A 19,376-nucleotide genomic window follows, 5' to 3' on the forward strand; every position below is an offset into this window, starting at 1 on the left:
AGCATGCAGGTGAGAGTTTTATCTGCATATCCCCAGGAGTGTGTGTCTAGGAGGACTTGCTTGGTTCTGCTGCAGCCAGAGACAGGCTGAAGCATCAGGGAGCATAGACCAAGGGTAGAGGGTGAAAGCCAAGCAAAGCACATGTGTTAAGAAGTGAAATGGTAGGACCTCTTCAGTCCAGGTGGCCTCTTGATCCCAGCTGGTAAAGCTCACAGAAATGCAGTCACAAAGTCACCAGTTGGCATTTGGAAGAGAGGGACAGAAAGGATGGACTGAGTCCTGTTGTCACGATCAGTGTCTGGCATGGTTCTTACCACAAGTACTGGATACAGGGTTCTAGAGTGGAGGTAGAGTGTTGGCGGCTGCTAGAGGGTAAGAAATGGCCTCAGATTACTCAGGATGACCCAGTCCACAGAGGACTAAGCCTTCCCCCATTTGCCATGATTAAGGTGAGGATGTCTTTGCCCTAGCATACATAAGTCCAGGGCAAGTGAAGCCACTGTGCACGGCTTCCTCTTGTGTGTGTGGTGAAAGGTGCCCTCTTTAACTCAGACCAAACTCCTGCCAGCTCCGGAGGGCGTGAGCATGTTTGCTCCAGCTTTCCCTCCTCTGTCTTGCATGACCTTTCAGATTCAGCTCTGCAGGAGCCCTGTTAGCTGGGTGAGTGAGTAGCTGTGCTCTGTTGAGGAAGGGTGTCTCTGAGCTCCTTCAGTGGCCTGCTGTGTCCAAAGTTGGTACTAGACTCTGATCTCAGAGTGCTGTTGATAATGGACAGATACCTGGACTGTTCAGGAAAGCTGTTGTGTGTGTTTTCAGAAGTGTTAACCAGATGATGCCATTGTCAAAACACCCGAGCCAGATATCAGAAGCTCAGTATATGCCCCTGAACATAGAGTAGCCCCCCACACTGTGGTTGGAGATAGCAGCAGCCAGCCCATGGTGTGAAGAGTATTGTGGCTGGCCCACTGATCAGAGTCAAGTCCAAGACATGCAGATGTATCTTTAGACTGCTGTGTGATTTCAAACCACACCGGTGAGGTGCAGAAGCCACTGCTTGTGTTTCCTGGCCTCTAGGTGGTTAGTAGTGAGTTAAGAAGACTGCGTGTAAACTGAGCAGTCACAGTAGGTTGGTTTACTCTGAAATTCTTTTTATAGAGACAATGAATTTGACCTTTAGCTGTGAGAAAACCACTGGGTGTTTGTGTTCACTGGTCTTTTGTCTAAATATTAACAAGTGTTTAAGGCCTTACCTTTCTGATGTTTCAAACCATCTTGAAATTCAAAAGAGCTATGGAATGGGTACTGTGCACATCCTGAAGGCTCAGCCATGCGTCCACAGTGCGTTGGCTTGGGGAGGCTCATGGGAGTTCAGCAGCAAAGCCAAGACCAAGAGAATTGTGTATCATCCCTGCTTTGAAACCCTGCCCTGTTCTGCCTGCCAGCAGGATAGAAAGCAATGGAGCCCTTTTTGTCTCTCCAGTGCCCAACCCCAACCCCAACTTCTGTCTCATCCACAGACTCCGCGTGCAGCAGCGCTCCTGGCTCTGGTCCCAGCTCTCCCAATAGCAGCTCTGGCAACGTCAGCACTGAAAATGGCATCACACCCGCCGTGCCCAGCGCTCCAGCTGAGGTGGGTCAATCACAGACTCACATAGGGCAAGCATCCCCTCCAGTATCTGACTATCCAGTGAGGACCAAAGCATGGGATATCCTGGGAGGGGCCTTCTAGGCATTACTCCCCCATTCTCCTCATCATGGTCTTCCTCAAACATGAGGGCCGCAGTTTCCATCATACTGAGAACTCCCACCCAACCTTCCTTTTCCTTGATCTTTCTCCAGGTATGTTACAGGAGCAGCTGTCATCATACACACTGCTGAGGCACATGGGGCAAGTGTCAGGCATGTGAGAATGGTTGTGGAGTGTAAAAGACATATTTTAGAACTACACAATTTATAATAGCCAACAAAACTATGTTAGGAAAACAGATGTTACTGGTGGACACTAATGTGGGAGAAAGGAAAGGATCAAAAACTAGAAGACAGGTCCAAGGTGGCTTTCTAGAACAATAGGTCCCTGCACCTGCAGTTACTCCACAATCATCCCTGACTCACATGCCTGGCCCTGGATGCAGTGGCAGAGAAGGTAGGGAAGGCGGGTGAGAAAGATGGGCTCTGACCAGACTGGGGGAAACACGGGAGAACTCAGACTGTCACACTGGCGCTGCTGCAGGCCAGGGTGGAGCAGAGCACCCTGAAAGCAGCGTCTTGAATTGAGCCAGAGCTGCTGTGGGAGTGTAGTGACAAGGAAGTTTCTTGGGAGCTCCTAGCTTACAGGAGTCTGTCATTAGTGCTGTGGTTACTGACTGCCTTCTTCACCATTTAGGAGTGAGTCTTGCTCTTCCAAAGAGCTGATAGCCTCAGGTGAGATACATAGGCACAGTGCTTAGCATTTTCATTTTAGGTTCCTAGCCCCTTTATGTCCAGAAAGTTAGAAATGAGGGTCACTTCAAGAAATGAGGTTCACTCGGTCGATCTGAGGTCTCTTTTACTTTATACTTGTATTTCTCTCATCATTTGTATTCTTTAGCCTTTTAAGTTTTAACTTTCCTTCTGTAGGACTGAGGTCATGGCAGAGACCTGGCTGTAATTAACCTCAGAACACTCCCATGAAACTGCCTCCTGCCCTGGGATGTTAACTCTGCTTCCCTCTTGTTGGTTGCAGACCCAGATACACGTCTGATGTGGACCATTAGATGCATCACAGTAGTGTAAAAGCTCCTCATTTGGGTGTAGCATCACTGCTCAGGTTTAAGTTGTGTGTTGATGATCTTTATAAAGCCTAAATATGTAAATTGAGCCGCCACAAATTGGTAGAACATACAGAGAATCCCCCAAAATAATAAGGTTGCCCATTTTTCTCATCAGGCTGTCATTGTCACAGGCAGAGCTGGTTGTATGAGTGCTGGATCACATGTGAGCATCCCTTTTGAATTTAAGATACTAGAATTGGATGAGCTGTGGCTGAGGGCTTCTCATGTTTGGGCTATGCATGGTGGGGTCCTTAGGGATTCTCAGCTGTGTCCCAAAGACCTCTTGCTGCAGAAGTGTTGGTATCTAACACACCTCTCATTACAGACCGCACATGCTCACACTCCTGCAAGGTGTGCTCAGGTTCTGACCACTGGCCCCGATTCACAAAGGAACTACAGCACTCCCAGGAAGCTAACAAGCCCATCCTGTAGTGGACAGTGTTCTGAGGGGTTCTTCCTGTGCTCTGCCTAAAGACAGGAGACCCCACAAATATCCATGTTTTATGTAAGCAACTAAGCATAACCAAGCAAGTCTCTTTAGCTCCACAAGCAAGTGGGCTAAGCAGCCACCTGAGTGCTAAAAGAAATTACACCTTTGTAAACATTAGAAGCTCTGCTTGTTTGTTCTCAGCTTATCACGATGCTGTGCAGTCCTGCTTTCCATGACAGCTAGAACATCGTCCCTGGAGTGAGATCTAAAATTGCTTTTTACTTTTGACACATGCATAGTACACACACTCATACACACAGCCCTGTGATAATTACTTACACTGTGTGTGCAGGAACTTTGTTAGCAAACCTCATGGTAGCTATTAGAGCCCTTGTCTGGGCCAGTTGGCACATATAAGGCAGCTTTCCTGCCTGTCTCCTGTCACAACCCTGAGGCAATCAGTCAAAGTGCACAGCTTCCAGGTGACTCCCCAAGGCATCATGTAAGTCAGGGACTCTGACATGAACCCTAGGAAAGTGGCCACCTATGCCTTTGCAGGAAGGGAGAAATTGTTCTCAGGCCAGGGATACAGACATGTGACCTTTGTTCATCAAAAACTTTCAGCTTAGGTACTGTTTTACCCCCCAGGACTGAAATTTTATTATGCTAAGACTGTTTCCTGGCCTTAATTACATAGTACACTAAAAGAACTAAGAGACAATGGGATGGTTTCTTCATGGGAAATACCACATAATGCCTACATATACCTGCCTCAAAGGAACCAGCATCCCATAGTCTCATTTGTGTGTTCACTTGGTGTGCATTGAGGTGCCCAGCATGTAGAGGTGGAGATGAAACACTGTTCTTCTGAGCAGGGCCTCTCCATGTACCTGCAAAGAGTAGATAGAGCACATACTAGAGCACTCCAGACAGCTGGACCTGTCCCACCACCATCTCAGACAGAAATCGTAGAAAACTAGCCTTAACTACAATCCTAGACGTAACAGTCTGTGTTCACTCTAGCACTAACTGTAACTTAGCCCTAAGTGTATCCAAAACCTTAACCCTATGCTAAACCTAAAACCTAAACCTAAACCAACACTATGCTAAAGCTCCACACTTAACCCAAGTACTGACTGACTCTAACCCTGGCCTTAACTCTAAACATAGCCCTAATTCTAACCTTAGCACTAAACCCTCCACCCTAAACCCAACACTGGCTGTAGACCTGACATGAATATTAACCCAAACCCCAGCTCTCACCCTAACTTAATCCTAGCTCACACACCACCAGCCCTAAATGAAATTGTAACCCTACCTCCAGTCCAAACTCTACAACTAGGTCTAAAACTAATCTAAGCCTAACTAACTAACTTAATTGTAGCTCCTATACTAATTTTATACCAAGTTGTAACCTAACCCTATGACTAGCATGACTGAAGCCACATGTTGCTGCCATCATGTGACTGCTTAAATGACCCTGTGGCTGTCTTCTGTGCTTGCGAGCCATTTCCTTAGGACTGTTTCTTAACCACTGCATCCTCAAGTGGAGTCTCTCAATCAAGAACAACTCACCTTTTAAGGCTTCCAAACGCAGATTGCCAAATCAGTCTGCAGAAAGTACAGCTGTGTATAATCCCACGGCCATGTGTTTCAGCTTTTCTGAGCTTTTAGAAAGCCTGCCAGTTTGATGACTTGGTAAATATGGTTTTTGGTCACTGATAAAGTTAAGCATTTTCTTTCATTTCCCTTAATATGGATTCTTTTGTCATTGTCTTTATTGAGTTCTACTCTCATGTTAATTGGTCTTTGATTGACAAATTCTTTTTATTTTAGTCTTTTGTCTTTTCTGTACATTGCAGGTCCTGTTGTCACCATTATCTACCTCTTATATAAGAATGGTTTTTCCTGCTCATCAATAACTTTCTCCTTGGTTTCTGCTTTTAGTGTCATTTTTAGAAAAAGTCTAGCCACAAAAATATTTTTAAATTCGTTGTCCTAAATCTCCTGCCCATAGGTTTATGGTAAGTAGGCAGATTGAACCAAAGCAAACAAGGCAGCAAGAGCTCATTTGGAGGGAAACCTCAGGGACAGGAACACTGATTCTGTACCTGTGGCATGCTTTCTGAAGGCCACCGTCTGTGCAGCCTGTTTTTGCTTCAGGTACTAACTCCCGTGCAGTTACTACATGTCAGCACCCCAGACTGTAAGTGACCCTCCCGTGCAGTTCTGGATGTGCTAATTGTGTTGAAACACCTGTGGCAGACTCTGATAGTCAAAATGTCTTCTGCCTACAGACGAGCTTGGCACACAGACTCGTGACTCGAGAAGGTTCTGTTGCCCCACTCCCTCTCTACACGTCTCCATCCTTACCCAACATCACCTTGGGGCTTCCTGCCACAGGCCCTGCTGCTGTAAGTTGGTCTCCATGGGTCTGGATGACATGGGGTGGTTGTCTGCCCCAGTCCCCACAGCCTGAAGAACATCCTGGTTGTACCTTTCAGGGTGCAGCGGGCCAGCAGGATACTGAGAGACTTGCTCTCCCAGCCCTCCAGCAGCGGATCTCCTTGTTCCCTGGCACCCACCTCACCCCGTACCTGAGCACCTCGCCCTTGGAGCGGGATGGTGGAGCAGCTCACAACCCCCTCCTGCAGCATATGGTCCTGCTGGAGCAGGCACCCACCCAGACACCCCTTGTCACAGGTAAGTAAGAACCATAGCTAGGTCTCTGGGCAGTTTGGCCAGTCTCATTGGCCTCATGTAGCCCACACAACAGTAGTCACTCTATGGGTCCCTGTTTTGTGATACCTACCTCAGCTCTTACAAGGCTCTGTGTCCTGCTTAGGAAGCTGACCAAGGGGTAGAAGTCAATGCCAATGCCCTCTGTTTAGCCTCCTGCTCTCCCTCAGACAGGTTTCCCTGCAGCTCAAGGAAGCCAGTGCATGAAATTCAGAATTGACCTGGACAGACCCCTGATTCTGTTCTTGCTTGAGGATGATTACATTTAGAAAAATACAAGTTAGAGAAAGATAGGAAACCTGTACAGTTTACCTAGTAATGTGCTAAAAAAGACTGTTTCAGAAATGACACAGAACCCTACCTATTGGTGGCCTTCCCCAGCTGTATGCCATCCTTAGGTCTGTGGGTGACTTCCTCACAGCTATTGCTTCACTCAGAATCACAGCCAGAGCAACTTTAGGACTGGCTTGTACATGTTCCCATGTTCCCCTGGGCCAGCCTCTGGCTGGTGTTTTGGAGTACCCCACCTGCTTGTATGAGTCCATCTGTAGCACTAGGTATTGTGTTCTGCCTGGTGCTGTCTCATCTCCAGTGTGCACTTGGCTCTCCCAAACCAGTGATCTGGACAGAAACAGCATTTCCAGCCGCTGGTATCCTCTAAGACATAATGGACACCCCTGCCACTGCTCTGGAGAACAGTGTCCCGGTGACCATGGGTTTTTCATTATGCTCAGGCCCCTTCCTGTCTGTTCTCTGGGAAACCGCTCACTATGGGCTTCATCTTCCCACCTGTGAGTGAGATGCTGGCACAGAGTGATGACGCGGAAAGACTCAGTTCCCATAGGCAGCATCTGACACCCAGCAGCCTGGTTGGCAGCGCTGGTCTCCTGGTTGAGGCTGTTTCCTTTATATTGGATTGGATTGGTGGTTTTGGTTTTTGTTTGTCAGTTTACTTATTTGGTCCTTTGTTACTGTTTTAATAATTAATCTTACATGGTTGTCCAGGCTAGCCTCAAACTCTGATTCTCCTGCCTCGGTCTCCTAAGTGCTGGGATGTCAGGACTGTCTTTATGACTGACATCAGCCTGCACACTCTTCCCCCAGAAGTTCCACCCATTCTTCCTAGTTCCCTGCCTCCTCCATGTCGTGTGGTCCTGATGCTGCATCTCATTGGGTTTCTTCTGTTTTCTGAGGAAAGGAGTCTCCTGAACAGGGTTTCTTCTGCTCAGCCATAACTGTCCTTAGAGGTCCAAGTTCCCTATTGTCTAGAGCAATAACAGATGGTACTATGTGTAGTGCCCAAGCCTGTGAGCATTCAAGCCAGAGTAGTAGTACAGCATCCCACTATTTATGAGACCAGAGTTGCTCATCTTAGGACAATGCCCACTGGCCAAGGGGTCAGCTCTTTGCACAGACGCCAGCCTTCACCACGGTCTTCCTCCTGGGCAGACTGAGCAGAGGATATATGTGGAAGCCAACATTCTTCTTTAGGTCCTTCCCACTGCTTTGAGCTCATGTCTGCCCACTGTCCTGCAGCTGCTGCCTTTGCTCCACACCGTCTGCATACTGTGCTGTGCTGTGCTGCGCCCCTGAACTTGCCTGCTCTCTGTGAAGCCCCTCTCTTGTGCCCCTAGAGAAGATTTGCCTCCTTCCCTGTGCCTCCCTCCCTTCCTCTCCCAATACCACTCTGTGTTTGATACAAAGTGAAGTCTCCTGTGGTGGAATCCATTGAAGCTCGAGGTCTGGACAGTGCCTAGGCGTCAGTTTGTCTCAGTTTGGACAGGTCAGCTGCAAACTGTGCTTCTCTCTGGTAATTGGATGTGTGGGGAAGCTAGAAGAGCCATCCTCTGGAATACCTGTGAGAGGTGTGGTAGGCTGATGCTAGGCTGTTGCCACAATTTTGGAGCGCTCCTCTGACAGAATTCCTGGAGAACCTGTACCAATGGAATCTTCAGGTTGCCTTGCTTTCAAATTACACTCTGCCCCCCCTGAAGCTCAGGCTCCAGGCTTACATCCTGTAGCTGGAATTGGACCTGTTTGCAGACAGTCATGTTTCATAGAAGGCACCTGGGCTGGCAGGCATGTGGTTTTCTCCACTGGTTACTCAACAGCGTCTCTCCCCTCTCTTCTCCCTCTTCCCCTCTGCTGTTTTTTTTCCTCCATATTATCTTCAGACTGGTATCTTTCAGGCCTGGGGGCACTGCCCCTCCACACACAGTCCCTGGTTGGTGCGGACAGGGTGTCCCCATCTATTCACAAGCTGCGGCAGCACCGCCCCCTGGGGCGCACGCAGTCAGCACCCCTGCCGCAGAACGCACAGGCCCTGCAGCACCTGGTGATTCAGCAGCAGCACCAGCAGTTCTTGGAGAAGCACAAGCAACAGTTCCAGCAGCAGCAGCTGCACCTCAGCAAGGTGGGTCTGCCCAGATGCCTTTTGGGACTGCTCACCTAGAGCCAGATGCCATATGCCTTGCCCCTCTACTGACCTCGAGTGGCCAAAGCTGGGGAGGGAAGACACAAAGCACATGTTCTGGTGCATGGTCTGGAGCCCAGGAAACTGTGCTGTTGTGGGGAGCTGCTGTGCAAATGTATTCACAGCCTTCCTCACAGTGGGCCATAGCCGTGCAGGAGGCCATGCATTGCTGTGTGGGGCAGTCCACATGGGCAGTTCTCATAGGCATTTTCTAAAGCCATTTGCCAAGTAGATCTTTAAGCAAACCTTAACCTCAGGCCCACAACTTTACAATGGCACCAAGTCCCTGAAGCATATTTTTCAAGTCACCTGGCACCTGCAGTTGCTTAACTGTAGGAGTTGCACCATCAGAGGCAGCTTGAGACCAGATGTTCTGTAGGGGTCTGTGCACTCACAGACTGTCCAGAGTCTCTCAGCTCCATCTACAGGTGGAAGCCTGGGAAAAGTTAGTACCAGGTCCTGTCAAGTAGAGAAATGGAGGGGCTTAGTCTGTTCCCATCAGATGTGTCAGTTGGGTAACTTTACTATCAGCTCCGATGAGTGTATTGCAAACAGCCCAGCAGCTGTCCTCATAGCAGCCAGATGGTGGATGGAACATCCCCAGGTGACATCCTGTGGTGACAGATGACAGAACACACCTCTCTTGTCATGGGGTCCTGCAGCATGTATAGACCCAAAAACCTGGTGGTTGGGACCAGTCATGAATGGACCCTGCTATATATTTCACTCACAGGTATAGGCAAAGCCTTAGACCAGCAGTTCTCAACCTTCCTAATGCTGTGACCCTTTAATACAGTTCCTCACGTTGTGGTAACCCCCAAACCATAAAATTATTTCATGCTACTCCATAACTGTAATTTTGCTACTGTTATGAATCATAATGCAAATATTTGATACTCAACCCCTGTGAAAAGGTTACTCAACTCCCATTGGGGTCACCACCCACAGGATGAAAACTGCTGCCTTTGAGACATGAATTAAGTTAGTGGTTGTCAAGAGCTACAGAATTTATGTATGTTTAAGGGTAATGAAAATGTTCTCAAGCTAGGTTACAGAGTCTGTAAAGTACTCTGCTGTTCAATTTAAAAATGTGGATTTTAGGACTTATGGATTACATTTATTCTCAATATCTGAGGTGGGATACATTCAAGAATACTCAGTATGTGCCAGAAACTAGGAAGTACAGAACCCTGTGAACAACAGCCAAACTGAGAATCGAAGTGGCTGCCTACCACCTAGGAGAGTGGTCCATGCCGTGTGTATGCACTGGGACCGCTGGTGCCCATCCTCTGGGGCAGAGTGGGTTAGCACAAGGTTTCATCATGGTATACAGCTCAAAACTTAGAAATTATTTGTTTCAAGAATTTCCTGTTTAATATTTTTAATGTTGATTTGAGCACAGGAAACTGTAAATGAGAAAGGACTGAGATGAAGGCACCCCATCGTCTGCCTGTTGTCGGGGTCCAAGCCTTCTGTGGATTCCCTATGGAAGGTGGGAAAGGATCAAGGATGAGAGACTGTCCTGGAAGATCAGGCATGTACAGAGGAGTCTCTAGTTCAAAGACGTCTTCAGAGGCCTAATTCCACATATTCCCAGGACAGAGGAATGACAAGTGGCTTCTGTCCCCACCCATCCCACCCTGATCTGTGCTGTGAGCTGAGAGGTCCAGGATCAAGCTGGTTTCACAAGAAAGTTGCTGCAGACCACATGCCCAGCATAGGTCCAGCAAGGCCCCACCTGCCAGTCAAGCACAATACTATCAGTTCCCCAGTCCCAAGTCCCTTAGCCGACAACTTTTATGCCCAGCACTCTGAGTGTGTCAGAAGTTAGGAGCTCCAGACATAACTGCCGTTTGCACAGGAAAGGCATTTGCCTGAGGGTGAGACAGGCTCCTGCCAAGTATGTATACTCCCAGGTGTCAAAAGCACTTTCATATCCATCTCTCTAATGCCAGCCTAGGCTTATTAATTTCATTATGTCACTACCTGAGTGGTGTGGTAGGAGGTTTGAAGACAGGAAACACCCATTCACGTGTGACATATTCTTGAAGATGACTTCAGAAGCTGGGTAATCTCACTGGGGTTTGTTACATGATTGATTTGTGATAGCAAATGACAGTTGATTGAAATGTTTATACAATGTTTTCCTGCAACGCCCAGGAAGACAATGATGTTCTCTGTGCTATCTGGCATCAGTGTTCCTGCCCTGCTCTGTGAGAAGCTTGCTCCCTGAGGGCCATCCACACCCTGCCTGACAGTGGGGACCACAGCTGGGCTCGCTGCCCACTGCGCATCCAGCTGCCATGAAAGTACCAGTGCTCTGAAGATATGACATGAGTCGTTACTCATTCTAGCATTGTGTTTTCAGCAGTCTTTTGTGCCCATTTTCTGAGGGCTCCTGAACTAGCTTCTCTCTTGACTCCTGGGGATTGGATTGGCAGCCAGAGTACCTGACTGAGTATTGGCTCCTGACACGCACACTGTGCCCACATTAATGTGCTTCATAAAGGCATGCTAAGCGGAGAAACCTTCCAGGGAAGGAAGTCTACGGGATGAGTTCAGCCTGGCAGGGAAGCACTCCTTTAGCTGCTGCCTTGTTTCAAAAAGTGGGAAGTTGTGATCATACATGTGCTTCCTCTTTCCATGGAAAAGGGGTAATGAGCTGTATCTTCCCCATTGTTGAAAGCAGTTCTTGCAGCAATGCTGGGTCTACAAGATCACTTGATCTTTGTGCAGGCAAAGTGTTGGCCTTATGGAGTCTTACTCTCTCTTGAATATGAGAACTTGACTCCTGGGGGTGGTCTGTTTATGAAAGTATTCAATAGTTTTTAAATTCCTTGCACTTGCCAGTGGGATTCAGAGTTCTGAACTCTAGTCTGGTATTTTTATCCTGCTGTTCTGGATATGGTAATATGTATGTTCTCGTCCCTTGGTAAAGCAGGGCGCTGATGTCCAAGAGGACTCTGGACCACAGGAACTGATATGTTGGCAAGCTGCTGCTTTCCTTCCCCCTGACTTCTCTTGTCATATTACCCGAGGCCAGGTTTGCTTCCCCAAACCAGCTCTGCATTAAGATCAGGTCTCTGTGGCCAGGAAGCAGAGCTGAATTTCAAAGAGGGAGAGAGATTATCCCTGCTTGTGACTATAGCTCATGAAGACTAGTTGCACCAGCACCTGCGTCAGTGCTGAGCAGAGCGACTCACCCACTGCAGGCCATGGACCTGTTCTGCATCACTGACAGCGCTCTGAGTGGCCCCTGTTGCCATGGCAGCATCCCTCATAGGCACCCTCTGGAGGGAAGCCTAGCCAAGCCGTGGCCCCTTGAGAGCCTCCCTGCTCTCAGCTCTAGAGTTCCTGCCTGCCTGGCCCCTACCAAAGCTATAGACATGCCTGTGTGACACCAGTGAGCTCCCACATTGTCAGCAACCTGTACCCAATGTGGAGAGGAAGCAGGGAAGCCCCTCCTGGTAGTGGGGACCACTTAATATATGAAAGGACAAGAAACCAAAAGCAAGAAGCCTGAAGGCTTTCCAGCATCAGGCATAGCAAATAGAGGAGCCCTACAAACGTGTACTGATGTGAACACTCAGCCTACTTTCCCAGAGGCACCCTCCTCAGCCACAGTCAGTCAGCACTGAGATGAAAAGGCAGCGAAAAGGAGCCCTGTCCAAGCGTTCTAAGGAGACATTCCTTTGCCTTATGTGTCACTTTCAGTATTGCCTACATTAACTCAGCAGACTCCAGCCGTTAGGAAAATTGGATGTTGTTCAGTGCAGCCCTGGAACTCCAACCTCTGAGAAACAGAGGGTACTCAGAACCCTGGATAGTATAGGGACACTGAGGAGCCATGACGCCAAACAGAACACAGCACATGCCCAAGCCAGAAGGGCACAAAAGTTGTTAGGAGTCAACTGTGGGGCCCTAAAACACCCATTGTTTTGGTGGTCACTGGGCTCAGCTGTCCCCCTAAACATATCAAGGAAAGACTGTTTCCCCTTTAGCAGGGCCATAGATGCTGAGGTGAGGGCTACATGTGCTCTCTGACATCTTTCTTCAGTGTTGAAGCATAGAGATGACGTTGAACAAACCCAGTAATGGAGCCTGCCTGTGCACAGCACACTTGTCCTGCCTCCTCCTTTCGGAAGACACCTCGCATCCTGCCTGTGACAGCCTCCACCTGTCACAGTTGTTATGTTTTCTAATGCCACCCTAGATAGGGACCTGGGTTCCAATCCATCATGGGCTGTTCTCCGTGGTCACTTATAACCACTGAGAGCTGAGCATTTACAGTGGCCTGAGTTCCTGAGGGCCCAGTCACCTTGGGTGGGCCAGCCATACAGGGACAATACCATTCTCCACCTTTCTTTACCCTCTCCTCCTCCTTCGTCTCTGTGTGTGTGTGTGTGTGTGTGTGTGTGTGTGTGTGTGTGTGTGTGTGTGTGTGTGTGTGCGCGTGCGTGCGTGCGTGCCTGTCTGTCTGTCTGTCTGTCTGTCTGTCTGTCTGTGTTGGGGGGCATAGTTGGAGAGGGAGGAGAAAGGACCTCAGTTTTGTTCCCTGACTGCTTGAGCATTGGGGCAGGACATACTATGCTCTAGACCTATCTTTCTACCTCTGCCTCTACTTAGTACTCCTGAAGGTGGTTATCTCTAGTTGCTGTGTTTTGCATCACAGTGCTTGTACTTCAGCCTCTCCAGCCTTTCTACCCTCACTTCCCTTCTGGTCTCCACCCAGGGCCAAAGGGTGGAGAACTTTGAGCCCTCTCCCATGTTCTGATCACCGTGGTCTGCCTCTGCATTCATAGCCCTGTTGCTACCTCTTTACACCTATGCCCCCTGTGCAATGGAAGCCTGTTCTAGAGGTCCTGGTGCTGGGGAGAGTAGGGTGCAGGAAAGACATACTGTTTGCCAAAATGATGTCACCTGCCCTTCCCCCACCCGGAGCCAGAGTTAGGAGTTTGGGGTACACAGGAGTAAGGTGGCATTGACGCATCTGTGAAGCAGAACAAATACTTAACGATGTGCTTTTGTTGAAGCCTGCTTGCCAAGCCTTTCCCATCAGCTGAGGAGAGGCTTGACAGCTCACTAAATTGACATGGGCCATTTACAGTATGCCAGTCTGCATGTGTACAATGTGACATGATCTCAGCCATGCTAGTTAACATGTCTAGGACTTCACCCAGTCATCCCATTGTATGCATGTGCACACTTAGAATGCTTAAGGTACAAGACAAGTGCTGCTGTCACTGTCCTATGTCCCACAGAGTTCGTCCATCAGCCTTCTACCCGTCTGCCTTTGTGTCTTGGGGTTTTAGGAATAAGATCTCCAGCATGCTAGGCTTTGAGAACCAAATTGGAGACATCGTGCCTCCATGTGGGACCTTCATAAAAGTTAGTTGGGGAGCTTGGCATGTGTTTCTGACAGGGTACCCCCAAACTGATGCTGCACACTTTCTGAGAGGCAGCCTCTGAGAACTTGCTGGACCCTCCCAGTCCTGTACTCACTGCAGAGTAGTGGATGTCTGGCTCTATTGCCCTTATCCTGAAGCCATAGTATGTCCAGCCAGGCGGCATCTGGGGAGGATGTTGTCTCAGCAGCCCTGGCTACTCACCTGGCCTCTCTCCTGCTCACCTTTACTCCCTCTGCACAATGAGCTACAGCCTTCAGCCTGACTTAGTTTTGCTGTCCTGGCACACAGAATACCTGCATAAACACTCAACTCCTAGTACCTGTCTGCAGGCCACATGGCCTTAACCCCAAGCATCATTTCCTGTGCATCTAAGATGATGCTGGGGTCCATGTTGTGTGGGTAAATGGTACTTGCCAGCCCTGGGTCACACAAGTTCTTGGTAGAGCATACCTGTCCTGTGGAATGGAGGAGCTTGTTCTAGATCCTTGACTGTCCTAACTTCCTTTATGTCCTTTGCATTGCAGATGATCTCCAAACCCAGTGAGCCACCCCGGCAGCCTGAGAGCCACCCTGAGGAGACGGAAGAGGAGCTCCGTGAGCACCAGGCCTTGCTAGATGAGCCATACCTAGACCGGCTCCCTGGGCAGAAGGAGCCCTCCCTAGCTGGTGTGCAGGTGAAGCAGGAGCCCATTGAGAGTGAAGAGGAGGAGGTGGAGCCCACTCGAGAGGCAGACCCCAGCCAGCGTCCAGCCACTGAGCAAGAGCTGCTCTTCAGACAGGTGTGGAATGGGGAGAGCAGGCAACTGACTCAGCTTCTCCCTCCATCCTCTGAATCACACTCACTCACTGTTCTGGCCTTGGCCATCTTCCTGCCTTCCTGGGCAGTGGGGTGTGTTTGCTATACACTCTCTGAAGGTGTTCATGTACCTTCTTGAACATAGGGGCACAGGAAACTCAATGAGAGGTGGTAGATGGTAACAGAAAAGCAAGCATCGGTGGGATTCAGGCTAGCCACTAAAGTTGGAACAGGGGGGGTAAAGTGTTAGTCAAAAAGGAGCTGAGTATGATGGTGTATACCTTTACTCCCAGCACTGGAGAGACAGTCAGACAGATCTCTATGAGTTTAAGACTAGCCTGGTCCAGGTCAGCCAGAGCTACATAGTAACACCATGTCTCAGTAACAAGAGTCAGGGTCTGCTCAGCCTAGAACTTTGGTGCTGCTGTTCAATTGACTGTCCTTCAGGTTCAGAGAGGACAGTAAAGTCTGGGGCACTGTACACAGTAGCAGACCGTCAAAGACAGAGGACACTCAGTGAGTGGCTATTAATTTGCAGTGAAAGATAAACCAGCACTCGTCTAGAAAAACTAGGGACATTCAGACAGGGAATGTGAAACCCTGAATTAGAAGCCAGAGAACCCCCAAGGAGGCTGCTTTTGCGTCAGGGGTGACAGGTAAGCCAGGGGATCCAGAGTCGTGGGCTCTAGTTGTATTCCCAAGAAGCAGAGCTTGATGCCTGGGGCATATACTCCTATTTGCTGGACTCCAGGATTCTCCCAACCAAGCCCCTTATCAGTCCCATGACACTCTAGATGCTTCTCCAATAGCATTTGAAATACCAGAACAGCAAGTTTCTTCCAGAAGACACCTGTTGACTTCTGTTCTCAGATGGTTCCTCCGACAGCTAGGAAGCAGCCATAGCATGAGAGTGCCTTAGATTCTCATGAATACCTACATTGGGAATAGGTCTGTAGTCTGTCCCCAGCACCTGACTTTGCTGCTTTTCTCTGTCTCATGCAAAGGTGGCCTATTTGATTCTGGGAATACTTAGCCACCTCTCTTTAAAGTCTAGTAGAATTAAAAGGGTGATGAATGCCATAGGTCTTATGAGCCAGGCACTGTCCACTGCCCCAGGTTGATGGACCCAAAGGGACATGGGGACATGTTTGTTGTGTCTGAAGTATACCCTCAGAGGAAGCCAATACCTGCTTGCCCTCATCGAAACTCAGTGTTGTGTCAGAATATTTTAGTTGCTGCTTTTGGGAATGGTGTCTTATAGACACCAGATGATCCAATCATGAGATCGTCCCTAGGAGTCCTTACTCCTGTGTACTCTAGAGAACCAGTGAAACTTCTTCATGGGGACCTTGGACACAGAGTAGTTTGTGGATGTGCACAGAGGAGATATCAGCTCAGGAGAGTGAGCTGCTTAATGGTTTGATGCAAGCTAGGGAGGCTGTGGGCCTTCGGCTTCTGCACGGGTGTTTCTGGCCCTACTACAGGAGGGGCTGTGCCTCCCTACTGTGGCCCTTGTGTCTGCTAAAGACTAAAGCATCTAGATACGTTTCCCCTCTCTGCCCACATCCCAGGGCTGGGCCCTGATTCCCAGGAGGGGGCATTTTCCACATGGGGCGAGGTTTGTGAGGATGGGAAGGAGTCGGGCTTCCTTTTTAACCTGCAGCAGTGATAAGGGATGATATGGTTCCTTTTTTCAGCTGTCTCAGGGCCCTAGGAAGTGGCTTCCTCTGTTCATACACAAGGAGCAGCTTCTGGGTGGGTCAACCTTGGAATCTCCTCTGCCTCATTCCACCCATCTGGTTCACTTCCCACTGTACATGTACCTCAGCCAGTCCCTGGAGTCCCCATCAGGGTCCACATCCCTCAGTGTAGCTAATCACCCGAGTGGTGACCTCATATTTCACAGGTACCCAGTCAGATTCTTCCAACCCCACAGTGTGTCCTTGTCAACCTAGTCCTCTTTCCTGGGCACCTAAACTCTTAGTAACATGTGCCTTTTTGTCCCCCACAGTTCTGGCTTTCCTATTTTGAGAAGGCTAGCGTGTTTGGAGACCTAGGCAGGAACACATCAGATAGTATAGAGCTGGCCCTTCTGGACTGTCTTGGCTCTCTTGCCGGGTTTGGCGCACAGATTAATCACTCTTTGACTGCCAGAAGAATCTGGAGGAGTGGCAATGTGTACTCACTGTTGCATTTTCTCTATGGCTGAAGTGGTTCTCCCAGCTGAGGACCTGACCCTGTCTACTGCCAGCCCCTCCACCACTGCTCACCATCTCTTTAGAGAGCGCCACCTGGACCACACCTCCCTGTAGGCCTTTGAGATGCAAATCCCATCATCCTTTTAAGCAGGCCAGTATGCCAAGTGTCTTCTCTTCTATGATTCCACTCAGATCATGCCCCACGGTAGGAGGCATGATAGTTAGTTGTCCCACAGTGGAGAGGCCTGTCAGTGTTTAGGGGTGACTGTGTAATAAGTGTCACAGAGCAATGGGAAGTGTTCTGCCACTAATGGCCCTCTCTCCTGCCCTGCAGCAAGCTCTCCTGCTGGAGCAGCAGAGGATCCACCAGCTAAGGAACTACCAGGCATCTATGGAGGCTGCTGGCATCCCCGTGTCATTTGGCAGCCACAGACCTCTGTCCCGGGCACAATCCTCCCCAGCATCTGCCACCTTCCCCATGTCAGTCCAGGAGCCCCCCACCAAGCCAAGGTTCACCACAGGTAACTTGTAGCTTCTTGCTGATGGTGGGGGCAGGGGGCAGGGGCAATCTGGGGCTGTGGAGCAAACCACTGATGAATCTGGAAAGAACCCAGGTCACGCTGTCCAGAGATAAGCAACCAGTGCCATGCCAGGCCTGAGAACCACACTCGGTCACGGCACTACACCATGATGATGTTATTCTGGGGCTGGTCACAAGCTCAGAAAACCACCTTCTCTCTTCCCTCCACCTGTGTGCCATCATGGAGATGCCCACTATTAGCCAGCAGCGATAGCAAGTGTTCCCCTAAGCCAAGCCTAGGACAGCAGCATTGCCATGCACCCCAGTGGCACCCTGTACAGTGGTTAGTGGAGAGCTTTGTTGGGGCAGGGACTAACTCTGGACCTCTCTCGCCTCTGCCATTGCACCTGCCCTATAGGCTGGAAATGATATCTCAGTGGCCCCTTAGCTTGTGCCTAAACTGTCCAGAGGTCTGGAGCAAGCTCAGCAGAAGTATGGACAACAGCAGCATAGAGGCAGGGACAGAAAACTGTCCCCACAATATGGCCACATCACCTCTTCCAGTAGTTCCCTGCAGTGACTAGCAGGGAAGCTAGGATGGTTCTTCATAGCGTTTTGATTTAACATTTCTGCCTAATGAAGAAAATGAATGGCTTTATCCTTCACGGGTCTTACAAAATGTCTTCTTGTAAAACACTGCAGCTACAGCCAAGTTCTTTTCTTAGAAGGAAACTTCCTATTTAGGGAGAAGTTTCAGTAGTAATACCTAGAAATTAATATTACTCCAAAAAAATTAAAACTGTACCTCACAAAACCCACAAAATTTTCTGTCCATGAGCACTTGACCATTGGTTGAAATTAATGTATCCTTAAAGGGCTGCAGCTCAGATACAGGAACTCTATCATACCTTGGTGGAAAGTTGCATGTAAACAGTGCTCCATGCCCTCTGTGGCTAATCAGAAGAGACCTTCCTGTCTGCGGCTCTGTGAAACCAGTCATGGCTGACACACTTCCGTGGTCAGCAGCTTCTGAGCTGTGTTCATGTATTTGCTCATTTCAGATAGGCATGTTTGTGCATCTCACACATGGGTTTCAGCTCCCATTTATTTTTGTGTCTTCTTGAGTAAACTCATACACGCCACCTCTTACCCTGTGTTCGATGCTCTGGAAGTTATCTATTGGCAAGCCACAAAACTCCTGCTGGCCTGGACCATGTGGTAACCTTGGACAGTACCTACCCGTCAGACCTGCTTAACGCAGAGCCTAGTTAGTAACCAGGCAGACAGGCCTTGAAGGGCCAGCACCTGTCATTCCTAGAATTCAGTGTAGCCCAGAGGCCACTCAGACCCCTTGTCACCTTTTAATCCTTGACCTCATGGTGTAACCGCAGTCTTTCTGAGCTGGAATGCTGGGCACTGCCGTCTCTCACTCACTTTAATCTGGATCCTATTATATCAGCTTGGAAAGGGGTAGGGTAAACTTGAACCAAGAACCAACTCTGCTCTGTTCCCTCCTGGGAATTCTGCTGTCCCAGGACCACCTCCTGGCATTTGATTGGCTCAGTCCTGGGCACTGCTCTGACTTCAGCTCTGCTCCACTACAGGCCTTGTGTATGACACGCTGATGTTGAAGCATCAGTGCACCTGTGGGAACACCAACAGCCACCCGGAGCATGCTGGGAGAATCCAGAGCATCTGGTCCCGCCTGCAGGAGACTGGGCTCCGTGGCAAGTGTGAGGTATGGAGCCTCTCTACGGTGATAGAGGAACACCTGCTGCCTTGCTTGCTCGTGGACATGGCCTCCGGCCTGCTCTATTCACAGTGTCTGGCAGTACGTTTTCACATTATAGTGATGGAGAGAGTCCAGGAAGCATTGCCTGTGTCTCCTCATCCCCATCCATGCTGTCTGTGGGCTTCTGAGAAGCCTGTCTTGGCACCTCTTATGTTGTGATAGAATACCTGTGCTTTAATAAAGCAAAGAGGTCTGTTTACCACCTCACAG

At 49.3% G+C, this 19,376-nt stretch overlaps 1 protein-coding gene across 9 annotated transcripts in view; it reads left to right on the forward strand.

The window, feature by feature from the left end:
- Positions 1-19,376, forward strand: part of Hdac4 (histone deacetylase 4) — a 247,844-nt gene that overhangs the window by 189,962 nt on the left and 38,506 nt on the right. For 6 of the 9 annotated variants that reach the window (XM_040753010.1, XM_013122142.3, XM_040753013.1 and 3 more), the window contains 7 exons: positions 1,518-1,630; positions 5,538-5,654; positions 5,745-5,943; positions 8,154-8,392; positions 14,385-14,639; positions 17,189-17,375; positions 18,979-19,112. In XM_040753010.1, the coding sequence (XP_040608944.1) occupies positions 1,518-1,630; positions 5,538-5,654; positions 5,745-5,943; positions 8,154-8,392; positions 14,385-14,639; positions 17,189-17,375; positions 18,979-19,112 (1,244 nt within the window). The remainder of the gene's footprint in view (positions 1-1,517; positions 1,631-5,537; positions 5,655-5,744; positions 5,944-8,153; positions 8,393-14,384; positions 14,640-17,188; positions 17,376-18,978; positions 19,113-19,376) is intronic. The other 3 variants (XM_040753012.1, XM_040753015.1, XM_040753014.1) reach the window with 1 other exon arrangement.

The sequence above is a fragment of the Mesocricetus auratus genome, unplaced genomic scaffold (genome assembly GCF_017639785.1).
Source record: "Mesocricetus auratus isolate SY011 unplaced genomic scaffold, BCM_Maur_2.0 Super-Scaffold_100010, whole genome shotgun sequence".
In the NCBI taxonomy this organism is placed as follows: domain Eukaryota; kingdom Metazoa; phylum Chordata; class Mammalia; order Rodentia; family Cricetidae; genus Mesocricetus; species Mesocricetus auratus.